Below are 23,345 nucleotides of genomic sequence, written 5' to 3'. Positions count from 1 at the left end.
CCACCCAATAGGCACTGCTGCTGTAGGGATTAGTTTCCCACCACAATTCAAACACAACCCAGGCCCTTACTCAGCACGAAGAGAGAACCACAATCAGTGGGGGCCCACAACCGATGGCAGTGACGGCTCAGCTCTTGTAAACAGCTGGCAGGGGAACTCTTCCATTTCTCACTTCCTCTGCCATGGTCTGCATTACATATTGCTATTAGTCAGAGCAGCAGAGGACATGAGCAGTAGAAGTGTTCCTCTGCTGGCTGTTTAAAAGTGACAGCAGCGATTGGCTGAGGTATTATGGCATCATTACAGGTCCTACTGTGATGGAGGATTGAATACATCTCATCCCTGGGGCCCCAAAGGCCCCTACCCCCAGATCTGAGCCCTTAAGCAGCTGTGTGGGTAGTTCCACCAGTGATACTTGCACTTATCTGTACCGCTAACAGGGTACCAGTATCAAGTTTAGAGCAAAATAGAATATAAGTTATGTTTTGCTGCAGATCTTCTAAATGCCTCACAGTACTCTATGGAGGCCAAAATAGGCCAGTCCTGTGACATTATAAATAATGATTAAAATGTATGTAAGACAAAATATTTTTTTCATTGTCAATAGTACATTCCCCAATGAGGACTTTTATTAAATATCCATTGCTCTGTTCATCTTCCATCCCCAACTTCATACCTAGTAATTCTGCCCTTTTTGCAGTATTTAAAAAACGGACATTTTTGTAAAAGCGGTTCTTAATTTGCAGCAATGTTCACCTTCTCCACATAGCTCCTCTTCATAGGTTAGCTGGGCCACATAGTGATACCAACATTTCATGTCTCCCACAGGCCTCAAATCAGAGCTAGCTCTAGCTGGCACTGCCTATAAACTACATTATAGTCCTTATAGAAAGCTTCAAATCTCAAAAAGAAAATGAAAATGTAAACACATACAGCATTTTGAATTTTGGGTTGCTATCTAAACACAGATAGAAATGTTGTGTGCTGTGTTTTAATTTAAATTGACTGTTTTCTCTGTCAGAGAAGTTTGTCTCCATCAGAGCTAAGAGTAAAGTTTTATATAGACATTTTAAAAGGCTTTTATTCACTCTTAAGAAGGGTATCAGGACTTCTTATCTGTAAATCAAGGGTTAGCTTCTTAATAACCCGCCTGAGCCCTGATCACTGTAAATCCTTGAATTTTACAACAGTCAATATCACTCATGCATGTCCTGGAGATAACAATTCTATCTATGTGTATAACAATGTAATTCACGGATCCACCTCTAACCAAGGAACCTAATTTGATCTAAAGTCTCATTTTTACTCCATTGAGCAAGTAAATAGTAAGCCTCGAACTCCTACTATTCGGCTTTCGTCAGTCGACTGCCGAATTATGTCATCATAATATTTGCAGATTCACAATCTTTATATAAAATATGTAGCACCCTCTACCTTAGGTAGGTAGGTTTCTAGAGTAGTGGTTTTTGTGTGTACTGCCAGTGCAGGTAAATTTAGGCAGGCTTAGCTGTGAGCTAGGCCTGTTTGTTTTTGAACAGGGGGCAGGGGAGTGGTTTAGTGTAGCAGCAGGTGACTGACATGTACTTTATCTCTCTGGTGCCTCCTTTATTTCCAGAGAGCTCTGGGAAATAGGCAGGGCAGAGAGTGAGAGTGACATGGAGTGTATCTGGGAGCCCTGACCCATCCCCAACTAGGATTGGCAGTGGGCAGGCCTCTTATATATACTCATGGTCAGCCTGCTGGGGGAGGAGTTATCGGGTGGAAGAACTGAATTATGGCGTGTTAGTCTGTGGTGGACCTTGAGGGACCCCCTTTCTGGGGGGGTGGGGATGACCTCAGACCTGGAGCTCAGGAGCTGGGAGGGAGCTTCTCTTTACACAGTCATTGAGAGGTGTCCTGGAACAGGAGCAGAAGAGGACAGTCATTCAGGAGGGATTCATGTCAGGTTCGGTGAGTGAGAAGCAGAGTGAGAAGCTCTGAGAGAGACATGCCAGGATTGGATGTGGAGCCAGAGGGAGAGACTGTGGTGTTGTTGAAGTCAAGTCGCTGCAGCCAGGATTTGCACCAGACTTTCTGGGAGCAGTAGTCTACCAAGTATCAGTTAGCACAACTATTCTTTTCATCTAAAATGGTTGCTACAACTAAGGGGACTGCAGGCCCCCGCCTGCAAATGGATAATAGGAAAATGTTAGGACTTATTTAGAGTGAGGCCTAGCCATGTGCTAATGGTGACAGGGATCTAGAATTGGATTTGGGGTTTTCATGAGCTGTAAGCCATAATCATCATCACAATTATGACAAATCACGGCTTGAACTATCTTGCTTTGCATCTAATGAGTCTATCTCGTATATTAGTTTCACCTTTTAAGTTGCATTAGTGAAATAAATGAACTTTTGCACGATATTCTAATTTTTCGAGTATCACCTGTATATTTTACAATACATCTTTGTATATTTCAAGCATTATTCCTTGAAGAGTTTTAGATTTCTGTCCAGCATGTGACAATCATAAGATAAATGAGCAGTGCCTCTCGTCTCTGCATGGCAATTTGAAAACTGAGGCATTTAATTGGAACACTTAGTTGTCTGCCGTTCACTAGCCCTAGGAATCCTCTCTTTAATTTTTCTGTTCATCGTCCATAAAATTGTAAAGAAACAAACTATAACAGCAGACAGTGGGAAGCAGCTTCAATTGTATAATTCTTTCCTAAGTGCAGCCAGTATTGTCCATGTTAGGCAAGGCTTTCCCAGCACACGCAGAGCTGCCACAAAATAGAAAAAGCAATAACTGCTGAAACACACAGAAGGCAGCCGCTTGGTGAAAAATGAACTTTGTGCATGGATGTTGTATTCCTATGAAAGTTGTTCATGGGAATAAAATTGAAAGGTCCTTTTTTTCTATACAGGAACTTTAATCCATCATTCCCTAGCAGCACATTTTTTTCATGTTTACATTGCTTCACCCTGCTCTGTGCCACTGCCATGTAAGCAGCCAATTGCTTGAACCTACCTTTTTAATTTGGGATACATTTGCCTTAGTCTGTCATCCTTTTCCCCCTCGCCCATATCATTTCCAGTTATGGGGGACAGTTAACCCAGCCTGTCAATGTTCCTATGGCTTGCAAGTCCCCTATTGCTGATGTCATCTTCTTTTGGATCCTGAGAGGGCCCCGCTGCTGAGCAGACAATTGGCAGTGTCCATGTCTTTAAGGCAGTGACATGGACAGCCACAGAAGGAACCTAATGTAAAACAAAATAATAAGTCGTAGTGCTAGCCTGTGTACTGGTGGGATGTAGATGTAGATAAAAGTCCTAAAACCTGTGGACTCAATAGGAGTTAGAATAGTCCAATAAGATGGAGATGAGGAGGAGGGATGATGACGCTGGAAGCTGGGATCAGCCGTACATTGGGCGCAGCATCTACACAGACATCTGGGCAAACCAGCCTTAGAACAAGGAAAAACAAATAGGGCGATGTCAGCAAATTCATCTAAATTTTATTAGTAATAAAACAGCATCCACGTCCAGCGGACTGAATGAAAAAAAAAACCTGGAGAGCTCGGGCTATCTAGGCCGCTATCTAGGCTGCTGAGCTATTGTTTTCTGGGCGGGTGACCGCCCCCTTCCAGAGCAGACTGGTCATTGGCTGAGAGCAGTGATCGGATTCGGATCACAAGACCTTTTTTGGTCATGTCCCTTTGACACCGGACGTATCGGCTGCCATACACACAGGCCAAATATTGGCTGGTTTCTATTGAACCGGCCGATACCGCCCAACTAAAACAGCTACCATATCTAATGATTGGTAAACTGAAATATATTACATTTTTGTTTTGATTTAATACTACTTTAAAGATTTGGTTTGTGGGTTAAGTTTAGTGATCGGTTTAGCTAGGGACTATACTGAGGTCAAAGGTGTAACATTAGGCACACAGAAATGTGGTGATTTTACACATAGCTGTGAATATCTGTTCAATTCTATATTGTATAGAACTGAGCTCCATTATTTTTAATGCCAGTAATCAATAGTAGTCCGATATTTCCAAATTTGAATCTAAAAGCAAAGAGAAGGCTTGTAGACCAGAAGTGACACCTAGATGCCAATGACCTTCTCACATCCTTGTAGCTATAGCTAAGGATGAATTAACTGTCACCTCACTGAGCCTCTAGTTATTTTATCTATGGGCCTAGCAAGGGAAGAGGCTTGTATACATAGACTCCAAACTATCTACCAAAAATAGAGGAATCTATTTTTACGTTGCATTAGAAGAATATATTTTATCTTTCATAAAATCTTAGATATTAAATATTAAGGAGAACCAACTGAGATTATGCGTATGTGTCATTCCACCTTGAGGCATACCACGCGGTATATATCTGGACCTTGAGGGAATTTCGAATTTTATGTTTTTTTTTCTTTTGTGTGTATTTTAAAAGTATCCCTTACACATATTTGCTGATGAAGCCAGGATAGCGAAACATGTAGAAGACTATGTGTGAAGGGTCTTTTTTCAACAAAAAAATTCTGTATACAGGATATTGCCAGAATCCTGACATCAATGTTTTAATGTAATTTTGCAAATAAATATTATATCATTTTAACAGTTATAGAATTGTTGATGACTTTGCACCTAAAAAAATCCAATCCATATAATCTCATTTGGTTATAACTTCATTAAAATTTAACTAAATGATTTTGCTGTAATTCTTTTAAGTTAGATCGTGTTTTCAAATGTCTTACCAGCTGTTGTTCTCCTACAACTGATTCAAGGATTCATGGGGTGTCTGCCTGCCATAATTACATGATCTGTGTTGTACTAAGAATAACAGCAGGGAAAAGCATAGAGCCAATCACATGAAATGCAACCTTTTTCTATTGTAGCCAATATTTTTTATTGTTTTTTATACACATGAGAAATTAAAGAATTTACTCATTAAGTTTAATACAAAAGCTGTTTTTCCAATTCCTTCTTTAAATATTCATGTTTGTAAACTTTTTTTTTTTATATACAGTAGGTAACAGTTAACTATTGTTCACTTATTCCTAATTAGGGCTGAGTGAATCTGTCTGGACCCATTTTGCAGATCTTGCTCGAAGTTTGTGAACTTTGCAGTGAACCCCTTTAATGATTATGGGGAGTCAATCTTATTACATTCTAGCCATTTATAGGGCCAATAACAAGCTATAGTCAAACAAAAGGCTTAGGGAGCTAGGCTGTAGCGGAAAACCTAAACCTCATCCCTACTATTAATTGATCATTGATGAGTAACATAAGTGCTTTCATAGTAACCTACATTCTGCAGATAATCTATTTTGCATAACCATGTTCATTCAAGCAAATAACCTTGTATAAAGATAATGTCTAGAGAATGAGCAGTCAAGCACCACTTTGCCAGGAAGGGTAATGGAACATGTATGTTCTTGTGGAAATTGCTGGATGCAAGATTTTTGCCACCAAAACTTTTGACAATGCAGTCATCATAACAAATGGAAACCTTCCCCTGATTTTCCTCTGTTTCAATAACTTTATAGATCCATGTACAATTCACCACCAACCAGGATCCAGCTCATTTTGTGCTTAAATTTTAATCAGAGATCACCTCTTCATGTCCAATAATCAGAGTAAATGGCAATTGTGGTAAAATTAAAATATTTGCTAAATATTTTTAAAATATATTTTCTATTCATTTTTATCTACTGGTCCTTTATGTAGCCTCTTCAGGCTGTTTATTTTTGGTGTCAATGACAGCCATGTATGGTGCTTTTTAGCTTGGATTTGAATGTCTATGTAATAATAAAGACATTGATTTTAATTATGTATGTATGAATCATTTATGATTATCATCATGTATGAATATAGGCAAAACTTTTTTTTTTTTTTCCATTTTGGATAGCGTAAGGAAGGATTATAACCCCCCGATAAGGTTTATTTTTGCCATCTTTGTCCTATTGGGGAGATTTCCCTTTACTTCCTGTCACATAGCCAAACAGGAAGTGGGAGGAAATACCTGTAAATTAAGGGGATACCTTGGGGACCCCCAGGCCACCAGAACTAGTGTCCCCATTGGAAGATTTCCCTTCTATTACTTTTCTGGGGACAATGCAAAATTTTGGATTTTCTTTCACTTTCAATGATAATGGTAAACAGAACAAATTTCTTCAATGGGGCACAGACAATAAAAACTGACAGTAGTTATAATCCCCCTCTACTCTATCCAAAAAAAATGCCTTTAGTTATACTTTGAATGTCCTGTTCTCTACTCTTTATCTTTTTTTCCAAGTTTATATTGGGACATGGTCAGACATAGTGCCCTTTCCAAAAAAAATCCCTATTCTTTGACTATGAGGGATTAGAACATATTACATTTTTTTCATTGCCGTTTGTGCCCATATTAGGGAGATTCACCCTCTCTATTTGTCATGTTTACCATTATCACCATGATTCCAAGTGCAAGAAAATCCCAATTTTTGGGTTGTCCTTTAGAACAGTAAGAGAAGAGAAATCTTCCAGTGAGGAAACTAGTTCTGCTGACAACAAGGAATTCCCTCACTTTGGAGGGATTTCCTCCTTATTTCCTGCTTTGGCTATGTGAATGTGAGAGGAAATGAAGAGAAATCTCCCCAATGGGGTGTTGATGGGTTATAACCCCCCCCCCCCCTACTCTATTACAAAAAAACGCACTTTTTTTTTTTTTTTTTCTTTTCAAATGCTGCAGCACATATTTTGTAATGGGAGACCATATTTCTACTTTAACGTAATTACTGATTTTACTGTACTTGACGCAAGCTGCCAACTTAGCCTCTGTTTGAGCTGCAGTTGCTTTGGTGCTGCACATGTAATTAGTTATGACACTAGCCACTTGCAGGCTAGACAGTTTGGTTGACAACACAAGAAATTGTGACAGTTAACATTCGCAGCATGTCTTAAAGTGGAACTTAACTCCTAACAACTTGATAAAAAAAATGTTCTTAATCAAGAAAACTACATTCCACATTAATCATTTTTATACCAAAATTTGTGTGTGCTGTAAACTGCCTCCAGCATTGTTCCTGTTTCTTCTTGCTAGAAGCTGCCATTTTGTTGAAGCCCAGAGTCCCCGAACAGCAGTTAATCTTGAGGCTGTCAGCAGATCGGCCTCTAAATTTTCAGCACAGTGCCTAAAAATATAGAGCAACTGAGCATGTGCAGAGCAGGGTGAGACACTGTATTACAGCATAGGCACTTATTTTTAATGTTTTACATAGCTATACCTGCAAAAGGGGTCAGGACTTACTTTTCTGACTAAAGTTCCACTTTGAATGCAACTTCTTTTGGGAAACCATTCAACTGAAGCGTTTAGTTTCATTTTAACAGTTGTTGAAATATATGAGCCATCGTCTAGATTGTAAGCTTTAACGAGCAGGGCCCCCTGATCCCTCCTGTATTGATTTGTATTAAAACTGTACTGCCTGCCCTCATGTTGTAAAGCGCTGCGCAAACTGTTGGCACTATATAAATCCTGTATTATAATAATAATAATAATTTATTTTCAGTGTGTCTAGTAACACATATGGTGAGAAGAATCAGTAAAACACAGCTATTGTGTAGCTCTGCGAAGCTTTTGTACATGGCGAGCAAACATGGTTTACCCCATGTACATTAATAATTACAAATTATTCAAATAAATGTTTTATTAAAACAAAACCCATGTAAAATGTAGATCAATCAGATCTCATTAACATGTATATCTAAACGTTTAAAACATTTTCACAGTTTAAAATTGTCCCTCTATTTAGGGGCCATTGTTCATATACAGTACATAGGTGAGAGACCTTGCTCACTGTCTAAAGCTGGGTATACACTAGTAGATCTGATTTTTGAATGAAAACTCCTTTAAAATTGCTCAGTACATTCAACGACTTAACAAATATTGTTTGAAAGTACTTAAACATTTTGTTTGCTTTTAGCATTCGATTTTGGAGTGAATGGACTTCACTGCATGAAAACAAACATTCTGTTAGAAGTTTGCCTTTGTGAGCAGTTGCACTATGTAGCAGCGCCACCCAGTGGTAACTTTTTATACCATGTTTAAACTGTACAGGTCTAGGAAACCAATGTTATATGGACTTTACTTATGAAAGTTACAGTGTGTTATAATGACAAACTTTCTTGAGATGTCACACAGTTGCAAAGCAGTGGATTGCCTTGCACTGCGCTGGAAAAAGTGCAGCATGCACTACTTTTTTCAGAGCACACCATCTGCATATGTGATGATTTAAAGCTCATATTTTGGTTGATTCGGGCAAAATTCAAGCTGTGTGTGTGGCCTGGTCTGCACCACCTTGCTCATTAAAAGTTGATTTAAAGTGGTTGTAATCCTCAGACATGAAATATGAACAAACCATATCCCTCTATAGTGTGTACTTGTCTCAATTAAGAGCACTAAGGGTAATTTATGTCTGCTGCTTCGTTCCTCTGCTATCAGCATGAATCACTCCTGACACCAAGAGGTAAAAAGGTGACAGAGCTGATTGACAGCCCCAGCTCTGTTTCTGTGTGCTGTGTGAAGGGGGAGGTGTCCCCTTTCCTTCCAATCAGCTCTCATAGCTCTCCTCACTGAGCTATGCAGAATGTAATTTTAGCTCTCCGCCCCCTGCTTTCTGACAGCTCAGACAAACTTTATCAATTCTGCACTTTAAATTGTTGTAGAGAAGAGAAGACTGCAGATAAACAAGTAAAACGTATCTAGGAGGATTTGTTTAATCTCTGTGTATCACCTGAGGCCAGTCACTTCACTGGGTATATTTAATTATATTTAAAAATCAACTGAGCTCTTCAGTAACTAGTTGTTTGGTTAGTTGTTGTGCGAGGAAGCACTTAAGCCTAGCACAAAAAAAGCGGATGTGTACCTCTGTGCTACCTCTGTGCTAGTGTGGTGATCCAAGTCAATGTGTAATGGTGACAATAACGTATCAAATAAATCCGCAGTAGACATACAAAGTCAAAACAAGTTGCTGCAGCCTCCCACTGTGTTCCCACTAGTAAGATAATGCAATAATAATGAAAAATGAAGTTGCAAACTCTATTTGCGCAACTTCATTTTTCATTATTATTACTTAAGCCTAGTACACACAGGCCGAATGTCGGGCGACATCAGCGGTTCAATAAAAAAATGGCCAACATGCAGCCCGCATGTATGGCAGCCAGTCCGATAGAAGCCGGCCATTAGGCCAGCTTCTGTTGGACATGCTTGCTGGGAAACTAACAGCCGTCCGGCTCCCGATCAGCGCTCTCAGCCAATGGCAGAGAGCACTGACTGGTGTGTTCTGGCGGGGGGGATCCCCCTGTCAGAACCCAATAGGCTCTTTGTGGGGGTAGGCCCTCCACATTCCTTATTATATTAAAACTCAAAGAACACAAACCTACTCAGAGTGACAACACATCAATAATGAGAATAGTTATAAACAAACTCACATTTGATAAGGTATTTGATTTTTGTGCAGTGCACTCCGTTGTTTTAAGGCATCACATTGTTTACCTTTTTTTTTTTTTTCTCACAATGTCATCAAATGCCATTTCATTCAACTCTATGAGGTGCATTTTGCTGTCTTTTTTACACCAAAGCGCATGTATTATGCAATCAATGCAACTTAATGTACATGGTGTGAACAAGCCCTTAAAAAAATCACCCTCAAAGTCTCTTTTAGTGCAGGTTAGTAGATAACATTTAATTAATTTCTATTTTTTTTTCATATTTATAGATTCTTTGTCTTTATTGCATATATATTTACTAATCAATGAAAGATGCAATGTTAAGATTTCTGCATTACAGCAGAAGTTCCTGTTTGGAAAGATACTAAGCGAGGAAATATCTCAAACACATTGGGGTTGATTTACTAAAACTGGAGAATGCAAAATCTGGTGCAGCTGTGCATGGAAGCCAATCAGCTTCTAACTTCAGCTTGTTCAGTTAAGCCTTGACAAAAAAAAATGGAAGGTGATTGGTTTCTATGCAGAGCAGCTGTACTAGATTTTGCACTCTCCAGTTTTAGGCTGGGTTCACACTGGTCCGACAAACGCTCCGACATTGGGAGCTCATGTCGCATGACGTGTGAAATTTAATGTTTCCCTATGGGAGCCGTCCTAACTGGTCCGACACAAGTCGTTCCGACTTTAGAAATGCTCCCTGTGCTACTTTGGTCCGACTTTGATCCTACTTCAGCCTATTGATTATCACTGAAGTCGGATCAAAGTCGGATTGCCGTCTTGCATGATCCGACTTCGGCACGCGACTTGTGCTCAGATGTTCTTGAGGGGGAACTCCGCGCCAAATTTTAAATAAAAAACCGGCATGGGTTCCCCCTCCAGGAGCATACCAGGCCCTTGGGTCTGGTATGGACCTTGAGGGGAACCCCCTACGCCGAAAAAACGGCGTGGGGGGTCGCCCCCAATCCATACCAGACCCTTATCCGAGCACGCAGCCCGGCCGGACAGGAATGGGGTGGGGACGAGCGAGCGCCCCCCCCCCCCCCCCTCCTGAACCGTACCAGGCCGCATGCCCTCAACATGGGGGGGGTTGGTGCCTTGGGGGAGGGGGCGCGCCAAGGGCCTGGTATGCTCCTGGAGGGGGAACCCATGCCGGTTTTTTATTTAAAATTTGGCGCGGAGTTCCCCCTAAAGATTCATACCAAACACAGTGCCGGGCATTGGCGGGGATCCAAGTCAGATCCCCGTTCATTGAAAGTCGGACACATGCCGGCTTCATGTCGCAGGGCAAAGTCGGATCCAAAGTAGGACGGCTGTCGTGTCGCACCAGTGTGAACCCAGCCTTAGCAAATAAACCCCCATACATAGCAAGTAAAATCTGACAGAGGTTCTAATAACAAGAATTGTAGATTTTGTACTTCTACCTTCTTTGTTTCCTAAAATAATTTCTAACATTTATGCTTACTTTGTGTCTCCATAGCTTCCAAGCAGCAAACTTTTTGGGGCCATATGCGCAGTAGGTATAGGAGGAACTTTCCAGTATGGATATAATCTATCAATTATCAATGCACCTACAACAGTAAGTGAAACAAACACAACTGCAGGTGTGTTAAATGTTTATACATTAAAGTGGAACTTTAATTAACAAAAAAAATGTTCATGAAGTTTTTGTAATGCAGAAGAGACATACAGTCTCTCTTCTACACTTTTTTTTTTTTTTGATCTGCCTGTCCACACAGTACACTGAGCTGTACACATGCAGCTCAATTTAAAATGTTGGCATCTGATGTGATGAATGCACTCCTCTCAGCTCGGCCAATGAAATGACCAAAGATGTCAGCTGGTGAGGGAGCTCAGGGGTCACACTGGGTCGCTGGAGTGGAGGGAATTATTGTTCTGCTTTAAGAGAATAAATACCTGCCATGTGGATGGGCAGCAGATGTTTGTGAGCTAAAATGTTAAACTTAAGCCTGGGTTCACACTGATGCGAATTTACAGCGGGTTTGATGCGTTTAGGAACATACAGATTTGCAGGTCATGTAGAAAACATAGTATTCTATGGCTTTGGTTCACATCTATGCGTTGCGAATTTGGTGCGAGAAAAAAAAAAGGGTCCTGTGTGCGTTGACTGCGGGTGCGATGCAAATTCCTATGGTGCAGTGCAAATTTTATCTTCATAGGCTTCAATTGAACTTGCAGTAAACTCGCAGCACACACTTCACATCTCTGCAAATTGTTCACAGTCTGCCTACTGAAATTTGTGGTAAAATCGCGGTAAATTCGCACCGGTCTACCTCAAACCGCAAGGCGAATTCACAACTCACACAGGACAAAAAAAAACAGGTCAAAATTTGCAGTACATCGTATCGCAGTAGTGTGAACCTAGGCTAAATGTAATGCTACCGCTGGATCCTGTTAAAGCTGAACTCCAGGCACATTTTTAAAAACTCAATTGAATGGTATTATATTTTTATTAAAACAATTTTACATGCATTTGAAATGTATCTTTTGCTCCAGGGCTGTGGTTAGTGACGAGACAAAATCAATATTTGGTAGTCCTGCCCGCGCCTCGTGGGATTTTGGTCAAGAGTCTTCAGACTCCTGTTCACTCTCTTCCACATATCTATCCGCAAGGATGCTAAACTAGCAGTACTCCATTTTCCGATCCCGGGCGTCTTCTCCTATCTGCACAAACCGGCCAATTATCTATTTATTGCAGCTAAGTGTGCAATAGCTAGAGCCTGGAAAAGGCCAGCTGTTTCATTTGCAGAGGTGAAGAGCATCCTGACGACCCTTTTGATCAATGAAAAGATGACCAATATCCTCCACGACACTCATGCTAAGTTTCTCAAGGTGTGGGCCCTGTGGTGGTCTTGGTCTTTTCCAACCTTGCACCCGATCAGCCTAGGTCTCTCTAATTAACCTTCTTCACCTCCCAGCCTAGGGGAACTTTCCTTTCTTTCCTACTTTACTCACTTTTCTTCTCTTACTATCCTTCCTCTCTTCCCTCATTCCTTCTCTCATCACCCTGCCCCTCCTCCCTTTTTCTCACTCTCCTTTAATTAATTTCTCTCCCACCCTTTTTTTTTTTTTCCCTTTTATTTGTGTGTTTGGTTTAGGTTTTGTTCGCCCCAATTTTGAGTGGACAGGTCCACTCCCCCTCACCCACCTCAGCCCTAGGGCTCAGGCAATCTGTGTTGACTCCTGACCCCCGGGCAGAGGGTCATTGTTGGTTAATAGTCTACACTCTATGGCACATTTTTTCAGCGTTTTTTTTTTTTTTTAATGACTGGATTTGACTGGATTTCAGCCACTTGCAATCCCCTGCTTCGTATATGTTCTAGGGTTCTTCAACCTCCCTTTTCAACTTGAGACTCCCCACTGTTTCCAATCCTTGGTAACCCGGCGTTCACCCCTGGCCTTGGAACACGTGATTTTTCGACCCTTCAAGCTTCGCATTTTGCGGGCATGGACGGCTGACCCTCCATCACATCACTGAGTCACTCGGGACAGTTCAAACTTCCCTTCTGGAAGGCGTTACAGTTACACCACTTCTTACACTCTCTTCTGAATCCTCAGAGATTCAACCGCAGCTTAATGACTTTTGAGGATTACTGTTTAGATGAAGGGACGCTACTGCTGGGACTGTCTAAGGCTTACTCTTTACTAGCCACCCCTCTGGAACAATTGAATCTTCCGTTCTTGCAAAAATGGGAGACTGACCTGCACCGATCGTTCTCGGACATTCAAAAACAACTTATTCTTCGATTTTCGTTAAAGTCATCAATCTGTACAAAAATACAGGAGACCAATTATAAAATTCTAACAAGGTGGTATCATACACTGCACCTTTTGAATAAGTTCTATCCAAACACTACAGATTGCTGCTGGAGATGCCAGACAGACAGAGGAATGCTCCTACATATATTTTGGTCTTGCCCCAAGTTGAAACATTTCTTGACAGTAGTCCGGAGGGTCTTTCAAAAACTCACGGAACATGAGATCCCTGTCGATCCGGCCTTTTTAGTATTTCATGTTTCTACCTTTTCTGCAAAACATTACCAAAAATCGGTTGTGCGTCACCTGCTGAATGCTGCCAAATCCTGCATTCCTCCACTATGGAAGCAACAGGCACCACCAACTATTGTGGGCTGGTTGTGCAAGGTGGAGTAAATAAGAAAGATGGAAGATCTGATTTCCATGGCACAGAATAGACAGGAAAAACATTCCAAGCAATGGAGACTATGGAATGTGTTCATAGTATCCGATGAGGGGTTAACCTTATAAAACGCCCACTACTGTCCGCTGTGTTCGCCCAGCCTTGCGAGTAGAGCCCCCCCCCCCCTTTTTTCCCACTCCTTCCACCCCCTTCTTTTTCCATTCCCCTCCTCGTCTCTTCTATTTTTTCATTTTTTATGTATATTTCATTTTTTTCCTTCTATTTTTAAATATATAAAAATAGCTGTGGGATTGGGCAGCCTACTGTATGATTTTGATATTATCATATCTGGTTTTCAGTTTCATGTTCTGGCAGATAAGTAGACTAGACACACCAGTTATTTTCTTCTGCGTGAATTCATTACGCCTTTTTTTTTTTTTTAGATATTTCACATATTGGAGATATGGAATTGTTCACGACTGTATGATGTCAATGTTATTTTGGGCTTTGCCCTCCCTGAGCTTTAATAAAAATGTATATTTGAAAAAAAAAAATTAATAATGTGGCCTTATTTGCACAGAGGTGGTAGGTATCCTTCTATCTTTCCTGCTCTAGTCTGCAGCTTGCCTGGGTTTCCACAAAAGTGACACTAAGTTTGCCTTGGCAACAGAGTATAAAAATATTAAATTTGATTACTCTACTTCATTTGTCACAATGCTGGAAGTTTCAGACCAGTAAGACTGGGTAGGTTTTTACACGCCTGAATGATAATTAAAAAAATACATATTTATTGCATAACCGTTAAGCTTACTATTGCCTATCAATAGCTTCAGAGTAAAGACTAAAAGTTTTTATAAAAAGTTGTTTAATCTTTTTACAGCATATACACAAGTTTATCAATGATACCTGGTATGCACGGTACCAGTCTCAATTGGATGAAAGTCTGTTGACGCTTATTTGGTCAATTATTGCTTCAGTGTTTACACTTGGGGGCCTTGTTGGAACACTTGTAGGTGGACACGCAGCAGCAAAGTTTGGTAGGTGAGTAAAGCTCTTGTGTAACTGTCAATTATTAGTTATAGTACACACAGAAGCAATTGTAGCAAATAAAGAGGCCAAATCCTCTACAAATGTAGCACTGACTCCCTAGAGGAGCTGCTGCTGATTGTTGGGTCCCCCTGACGATCCCAGTGGTCACTTGCCCTAACTGAACCTTTGAACTCCGAGACACCAGTAGTGAAAAAAATATTTTTTTATTAGGCCTGGGCCAAGACCAGCATCAAAAACCAATAACACAGGTCTTATCACATAGTGACCCCCAACCCATCCAGAGCCCTCCATTTCAATACATATTTTTTTATTTTTTGTAATTCCTTTATTTAACCAAAAGTTGCACTATGCAAACCAAGGTAGGGGTAAAGCAAGATACATTGAGGCAAGTATGCTGGTAACAAACAGTAAATATCAACACTAGGACTACAAAGGCAGCTCAACAAATCGGAGCATACATAATGTAACAAATTCCAAGTTGGGCAGATATACACGTACCGTATATACTCGAGTATAAGCCGAGTTTTTCAGCACATTTTTTTTTGTGCTGAAAGTGCCCCCCTCGGCTTATACTCGAGTCAAGCACTTTTCTGCAGCAAAAAATGTAATTTTCCGAATCGACTTTGGGGCCCCATATCTAGGAACCCCAAATTTGGTGTGCAAACCCAGTGGAACTAGTTCCACAACATATCCAAATCTGGGGTTCCTAGCACCAAGTGGCCCCGACATACAGGGTCCCAAAGTTGGTTCGGAAAATGTCATTCTCTGCTGCAGAAAAGTGCTTGACATTTTCTGAACTGATTTTTGGGGCCCTGTATCTCAGGGCCACTTGGTGCTAGGAACCCCAGCTTTGGATATATTGTGATGCTAGTTCCACTGGGTTTGCACACCAGATTTGGGGTGCCTAGCACTAAGTGGCCCCGAGATACGGGGCCCCAAATTCAGTCAATGAGCAATGTCATTTCGGGACCCTTTGGGTCCAGAGACCCCAAATTGTGGCTGCAGCTAGGGGGCATCTAGGAACCCTTAACTACCGAGTTTGAAGTTTGGGGGACGTATGGCTGCAAATGGGCACAGTGAGGCATGCAATTGGGCGCAGCGGGGCTGCAAATGGGTATTCCCAGTTCTCCCAGTTTTTTGTGGTAAAATTGGGTGCCTTGGCTTACGTTCGGGTCGACTTATACTCGAGTATATACGGTAACTGAGAGGGCGTAATGGTAAATATCTCCAAAGTTTACAGCCTATATAGAAAAGCCCTAACTTAGTAATGCAACCCTGTGGGATATAGAGTGAAGAATACCGGAGTCAGGAGAGATCACCCAGAGGCCAATTAACGCAATAGGGGAGCGAGGGCTGCTAAACAGGATTATGTACATAAGAGCAGCAAAGAAACTGCAAGGGAGAGGTTTCCAAGCTAAATGTGTAAATACGGAAAGGGAGAGCAACAGAAGAAAAGGGAAGTTCAATAAATTTGTTTCCCAATACTTTTACTCTGTAAGTATAAACTGTTTTACTGTTTGGGCATTGGTTTTGAAAGAAACCACTAGCCTAGTCAAAGCATAGGGGGTTATTTACGAAAGGCAAATCCACTTTGCACTACAAGTGCACTTGGAAGTGCAGTCACTGTAAATTCGAGGGGGATATGTAATGAAAATAAAAACAGCATTTTAGCTTGCACATGATTGGATGATAAAATCAGCAGAGCTTCCCCTCATTTCATATCTACTCCTCAGATTTACAGCGACTACACTTCCAAGTGCCCTTGTAGTGCAAAGTGGATTTGCCTTTCGTAAATAACCCCCATAGTGTGTAATTTGTATGTAATCGATCGTAATGTTATATGTTATCACAAATTAACACAGGGAGGGGTCCAGCAATAACACCACTTAGTGAGTACTGCTTGAATAGTCATAAGGCGCATACATTGTTCAGCATTTGTCAGCCTGCACTCTAGTTATATCCTTAGATGCAGACAAGCAAAGAAAGTGTTTCCACCGCTCAGGCTGACACTGACCCAGGTGTAAGTAGAAGTTTCAGAGCAGAAGAGCTCCAGGTGCTGGCTGAATGCTAGGCAAAGCAGGCTTGAATGGAGGAGAAGATTTGGATGCCGCACACTGGATGTAGTCAAAAAACTTCACTTTATTGAAAAAATGGGATCATCAAAACAACAAGACTGACATGCAGAAAGTACAGGTAAGCTGACGCGTTTCGCACTCAGGACTGAGTGCTTACTCATAGCTATGAGTAAGCACTCAGTCCTGAGTGCGAAACGCGTCAGCTTACCTGTACTTTCTGCATGACAGTCTTGTTGTTTTGATGATCCCATTTTTTCAATAAAGTGAAGTTTTTTGACTACATCCAGTGTGCGGCATCCAAATCTTCTACTCCATTCAAGCCTGCACTCTAGTTAGCCAGGGTGATGATCACAATCTAAGTGTAACTCATGTACTGTAGTTTGTATTTATCGATTTTAGTTTAAAAAAAAAACAAAAAGCAGTGATTTAATCATTGATAGGTAATCAAGATCATTTAACTTACTGGTGCAAAGTGGGACAGGAGGCCCATCATATTTAATAAAGGTAATTTTTTCTAAACCTTAAATAGCGATTTAGAAATTTCTAAGACAGTCAGGGGTTTGACTATTCCAAGACATTTTAGCAAGGCTCAGCACCACATGTCATAATAAAGCAACTGTAACTATAAAACTAAAAAGACAAGAAGCATATAAAAAATATATTAGAATTTCCCATACAACAGAGAACTTGAAAACAGTAATTAGATGTTTGTACATATATTCTTGTGCAGGATTTTTAATTCCTTGCTTAAACTGTGTGTTCTCATTTATTGCAGGAAGCAGACTTTATTGGTGAATAATGTTGTAGCAATTCTAGCTGCTCTTTTCATGGGAATTGCAAAACCAGCCAGATTATACGAGCTTCTGATAGTTGGGAGATTCCTCATAGGATTTAATGCAGGTAAATCGCATATGCATGCATGCTGAACTGGAAGTGAAGATATTTCATACACAGTAAATTAACTGTGTTTTGTTCATAACTATCATGTTTCAATTATATGTATAATGTATTACAGCTGTAGGGTAGTATGACTACAATAATACCGCTAATATGAGTGGGTGAGTCTCAGAACAAAATTGAAAAACACGTTGAAAGAAACACGTGTTGTAGGAGAGGGCCACAGACGGGCACCACTGCCCAGCGAAATGGAGGAATCGTGCTGTATGTGCGCACTTCACGGGTAGGGCAGCCCACTCATTTCAATGGGTTGCCCTTTTCACAAGAAACACTGCAAAGAAGTGCTTGACCATTTAAAAAAAAAGAAATCATGCTGCACAGAGCTGCACGGTGCTGCGGCACCACGCAGTCTGCCTTCCATCTCTCAGCGACTCCACCATGAAGATAAACCCATTGGAATTCCCATTCCTGCCTAATTGACACGACAATTGAAGAGCAATTATGGTGTCGAACTCCTCCATTAGGTCTGTGTATCAAGAACTAGGGGACGCTTTGTCAGCTCTTGCCTCCAAAAGATATGAACAGCTGGTGATTTATCCCTTAAGTACCTACTGAAAACCTAAATATGTCTTGGGTTGAGCAGACATATAATATAGGAATATTTATGTGGAATTTGATCTTTCAGGTAGACTAGAGTTGGGCTTTTCTAATATGCCTTGAATTCAAGCTGCTTATTTACAAAACTGAGAAAATGTTATGCTGGATTCACCATAAGGGCCCTTTCCCCTTCCTAAACTTACTGCTTAGTTCCCCTTGTTTACCATTAATAAAACAGGCAGTTTAATAAACCTGTCACTGGCCTGATAGCTTTAACATTTCACAGGCAGATATCCATTTTCAACAAAATCGTGCAGGTAATAGCTGTTCATTTCCAGGTTAATACTCCGTTCCTTTTCATTGCCTGTTATGAAATCAGGGATTTTATTAGCTTTGTAATATTCAGTAAAGAAGACCTCTTCAATCTAGTTCACTGCATTTGTTTATGAAAGTATTTGAAAGCAAAATAACATGTCCAGGTACCTCTGTGTTGTGTGCGCAGTCTTAAGCCTCGTACTCACGATCTGATTTTCCGATGGGAAATGTGTGATGACAGGCTGTTGGAGGAAAATCCGACCGTTTGTACGCTCCATTGGACAATTGTTGACGGATTTTCCACGGACAAATGTTGGATGGCAGGTTTTAAAATTTTCCACGGACAAATGTCTTTTGTCAGATTTTCCAAGCGTGTGTACACAAGTCCGTCGGAAAAAAGTCCAAAGTACAAACACGCATGCTCAGAAGCAAGGATGAGCCAGAAGCGCTCGGTCTTGTAAACTAGCGTTCGTAATGGAGAATTAACATTTGTGACGCGGCAAATTATGAAATCTTGAAATGCAGCGCACAATTCTCTTCTTCTTTAATGGGATAATAATGAAGCTGCTTTTCTGGTGATACTGATGGAGTTATTGCAAACAAATTTTCAAAGGCTTTTTTTTTTCTAGTGATATCAAGAATAATATTATTACGTTTTTTTTAAACACCATTATCCTGTAGTTTTTAAGATCAAAGATGCAACTATGTTGGTGTCCCTTGTCAATTTTACATTGTATTTTTTAAATGTAACTGCCTACTCCCAAACTGTAATTTGAAATAAAACACATAGCCAAGTATTATTCTACACATTTTTTTTTTTTTATTGTCCATTAAAAAAAGAAAACAAAATTAGACATGCTATCTGCCAATAGAACTTAACCAAAAAGTGCATTCTATGCATCCAAAAATATAGAAAATATACCAAATCAAATCATTATTCAACCAAAAAAATAATGTCAAAGCAATAAATTCAAGGCCAATAATAAATAACACGTTATCTCCTCCGATTCCGCAACATGTCTGGTTGACAAATAGCCGTTCAGAAACGAACTGAAAAGCGTGAAATGAAAAGCACGAAATTATAAGAGCGAATCAACACTCACCAAACTTCTACTAACACAAAATTAGCAGAAGGAGCCCAAAGGGTGGCGCTAAAGAGCTGAAAAACCACATAGTACGTCTAGTACGTCACTACGCTCGTAATTGTTGGCCAACAATTGTGTGTCGTGTGTATGCAAGACAAGTTTGGGCCAACGCCCTTTGGACAAAATTCCACGGTTTTGTTGGCCAACAATCCTATTGGGTACGAGGCTTTAATCTGTGGTGTGTGTGTGTGTGTGTGTGTGCCAGTCCTAATGTCTAAAATAGCCAGCGTGAGACTTATAAAGCATTAAATAAATTGACATTTGGCTTGTCTGGGGCTACCCCATTTTTACTCTGTGATAAATATACTGTCTAGAATTAAAGCAGCAAACAAACAAGGTAAGACTGTTGCTTGATTGAATTGCAATAGAAGCAATATTCTCACCTGCACCGAAAAAAGACACCTAGGATTTGAAAAGGCCTTTTCCTTTTTATATCAGTTCCTTATTATAATACTTTTTTTTTACTTCTTTAGGTGTTGGTATCTGTGTCCAGCCATTGTATCTTGGAGAAATAGCTCCCAAGAGAGTCAGAGGCCTTGTTACAGTGGGCATTAATATTTTCTTAACTGGTGGAATCCTGACAGGACAAGTTATTGGTTTACGGTATGTAGAGTAGCATATTTCAAATGTTACATTTATGTAAGAGTATTGCACTTCCTTTAAAGCTGTTTTAATTGATAAAACTTTTTTTTTATATAAAATAAACATGTTATACTTACCTGCTCTGTGCAACTTTACCTGCTCTGTGCAACTGTATTGCACAGAGCGGCCCCGAACCTCCTTTTCTGGGGTCCCCCGTGGGGGCTTTCGGCTTTTCCTCTTCTCTGTGCACCCCCATAGGATGCTTTCTATGGTGGTGCATGTGCCTGTAAGCTTGTCAATGGATGTGTAACAGCGCCAAGAACACAAGTCCTTGTCCCACTTTTTCTCCCACCAGAACAACAATCCTCCTGCTAGAGCTTTTAACCCTCTGCCATCTTGTGCCCATCTCCATGACAGAGGCCTTCTTTTGACATTTCCAGCCATTAACTTTTATATCCCAAGGAAAGAATGACCACACAAAAAGTTAGGATTGCTGCACTTTACTGATGTTACTTTAAGATGGGGTTACAGTCACATCACATAGACATACTATCCAGGGTCATTTGATAGCATTTTGTCAATCGCATATAGTGGACAAACCGTAGCAGTCACATGTGAAAGCAGCACACAGTGCATTTTAGTAAGCCAACTTCCTTACTCAGTTTGTCACCTCCTGGGGTCATCAGTATCACTCAGAGTGTCCTGGTTTACCTTAGGCCAGGGGTGTCCGAACTTTTTTCAAAGAGGGTCAGATTTGATGAAGTGAACATGCGTGAGGGCCGACCATTTTGCCTGACATTCTTTGAACCATTAAAATTAACTGCAAATTACCCAATACACTGCCCAACGAGAATTACCTTGCCTTTGTGGCTGTGTGTGGTGAAGAGTCTAAGGAGGAGCTCGGGCATGGTATTTGGATATACTGTATTTAACTGTGTATAACACGCACAGGCGTATAACACGCACCTTCACTTTAAAGGAAGTTTCAGGGAAAAACTACAATTTTAAATAAAGAACTGTGAAGCAAAATAAGGGTCAGTGCCCCATCAATGCAGCCTAATCAGTGCCCATCTGCAGCCTCAGAATTTCCATGAATGCAGTCTCACCAGTGTCATGAATGCAGCCACTGAATGCAGCCTCACCTTTGCCATCAGTGCAGCCTGATCCATGCCCATCTGCAGCCTTGGAGGGGACAGGGAGTGGGCGGGACGAGCGCCAACAGATTACATACAGGAAAATCTCCTGTTTACTCAATGGCCTCTTTATCCACTTCAGCCCCGGAAGAATCTACCCCCTTCCTGACCAGAGCACTTTTTGCGAAACGGCACTGCTTTGCTTTAACTGACAATTGCATGGTCGTGCGATGTTGCACCCAAACAAAATTGACATCCTTTTTTTCCCACAAATAGAGCTTTCTTTTGGTGGTATTTGATCACCTCTGCCAGTTTTATTTTTTGCGCTATAAACAAAAAAGAGCTACAATTTTGAAAAAAAAAGCAATATTTTGTCAATTTATTTATTTTATAATTTTTGCTATAATAAATATCCCCAAAAAATATATAAAAAAACTATTTTTTTCCTCAGTATAGGCCGATATGTATTCTTCTACATATTTTTGGTAAAAACAAATCACAATAAGCGTATATTGATTGGTTTGCGCAATTTATAGCATCTACAAAATAGGGGATATATTTATGGCATTTTTTTTTTTTTATTAGTAATGGCAGCAATCTGCGATTTTTATCATGACTGCGACATTACAGCGGACACATCGGACACTTTTGACACTATTTTGGGACCATTGTCATTTATACAGCGATCAGTGTTATAAAAATGCACTGATTGCTGTGTAAATGACACTGGCAGGGAAGGGGTTTAACACTAGGGGGCAATCAGGGGGTTAAGTGTGTCCTAGGGAGTGATTCTAACTGTGGGGGAATGGGCTACCTAGGACATGACAGCGATCACTGCTCCCAATGACAGGGAGCAGTAGATCTTTGTCCTGTCACTAGGCAGAACGAGGAAATGCCTTGTTTACATCTCTTGTTTGCATTTGCCCGTTCTGCCGCTCCTTGACACGACCGTGGGACACCGGCAGAAATCGAGTTTGCGGGTCCCGCGGGCACGGTCGTTGAGAATGCGCGTGCCCCCTATGATAGACAGAACAGTCGTCCAATGCCAGCCCAGGAGACGGGACTTCCTATTACAGAGGCCGCTGAGTAAACAGGAGATTCTCCTGTATGTAATCTGATGGCACTCGTCCTGCCCCCTCCCTGTTCCCTCAGAGGAACGATAAATACGGCATATATCTTTTGTGGCCCCTCCAACGGCGTTTAGGGATTTGTTGGGGGCCATAAAAGATATATATATCCAAATTACCAGTGGGGCCATTCGAAACTGGAACACGGGCCACAATAGGCCCATGGGCCGGACTGTGGACATGCCTGCCTTTGGCTGTCTGTATCCAGCTCACTGCTCCTTACAGGTTGCCTTCCTCAGACAGGATCACTGCAGTCACCTCTGACTTGGGCTTGGGTACACTTCCCCTAGGTCCAGGGGTATAGCCTCACTCCAGGGAACAGTTGGCCTAGACTAAAAGGCCTTTTGCAACCTGATCTAGCCTCCACCACCATAAGAGTCAGGATGTCCACAGCTTGCTAATCTGGGTGCAAGTCTATTTCTCCCTGTCCTCCAGCCCTGTCTAGGGCCTCCACATGCTGACTACATCTGCCTGATGGTGGGGTCTCTGACTCCCAGGCCCCAACTGCACAAGGGCTCCTCACAACCTGGCTTATATGGGGGCACTGACTCACCCATTCTATCACTACAGGAGGGCTCTAGCTAAAAGGTACCCAGCACCTGATGACACTATTCTCTGTAGCCAGACATTATACTGGAACAAAGCCACCTAGTGGCAGACTTGCTAACTGCATTGGCTTACATGTGGGTTTGCTCCAAATCTGGGCTGTGTAAGTCCATAGACAAACACAGCTACGCTCCTAAACCCCCACCCCCACTCCCTCATCACTGGATTTGATTGACAGCAGTAAAAGTCAAT

The 23,345-nt window shown here is 41.1% G+C and overlaps 1 protein-coding gene across 2 annotated transcripts in view; it reads left to right on the top strand.

Moving 5' to 3' along the window:
• The window catches only part of LOC141143637 (solute carrier family 2, facilitated glucose transporter member 11-like), a 66,722-nt gene that overhangs the window by 15,818 nt on the left and 27,559 nt on the right, over positions 1 to 23,345 (top strand). For both annotated transcript variants that reach the window (XM_073629345.1, XM_073629344.1), the window contains exons 2-5: positions 10,948 to 11,046; positions 14,507 to 14,667; positions 17,527 to 17,651; positions 20,179 to 20,308. In XM_073629345.1, the coding sequence (XP_073485446.1) occupies positions 10,948 to 11,046; positions 14,507 to 14,667; positions 17,527 to 17,651; positions 20,179 to 20,308 (515 nt within the window). The remainder of the gene's footprint in view (positions 1 to 10,947; positions 11,047 to 14,506; positions 14,668 to 17,526; positions 17,652 to 20,178; positions 20,309 to 23,345) is intronic.

This window comes from Aquarana catesbeiana, linkage group LG01 (assembly GCF_042186555.1).
Source record: "Aquarana catesbeiana isolate 2022-GZ linkage group LG01, ASM4218655v1, whole genome shotgun sequence".
NCBI classification, from domain to species: domain Eukaryota; kingdom Metazoa; phylum Chordata; class Amphibia; order Anura; family Ranidae; genus Aquarana; species Aquarana catesbeiana.
The sequence above is the reverse complement of the archived record's forward strand: the minus strand, read 5'-3'. Positions and strand labels throughout refer to the sequence as shown.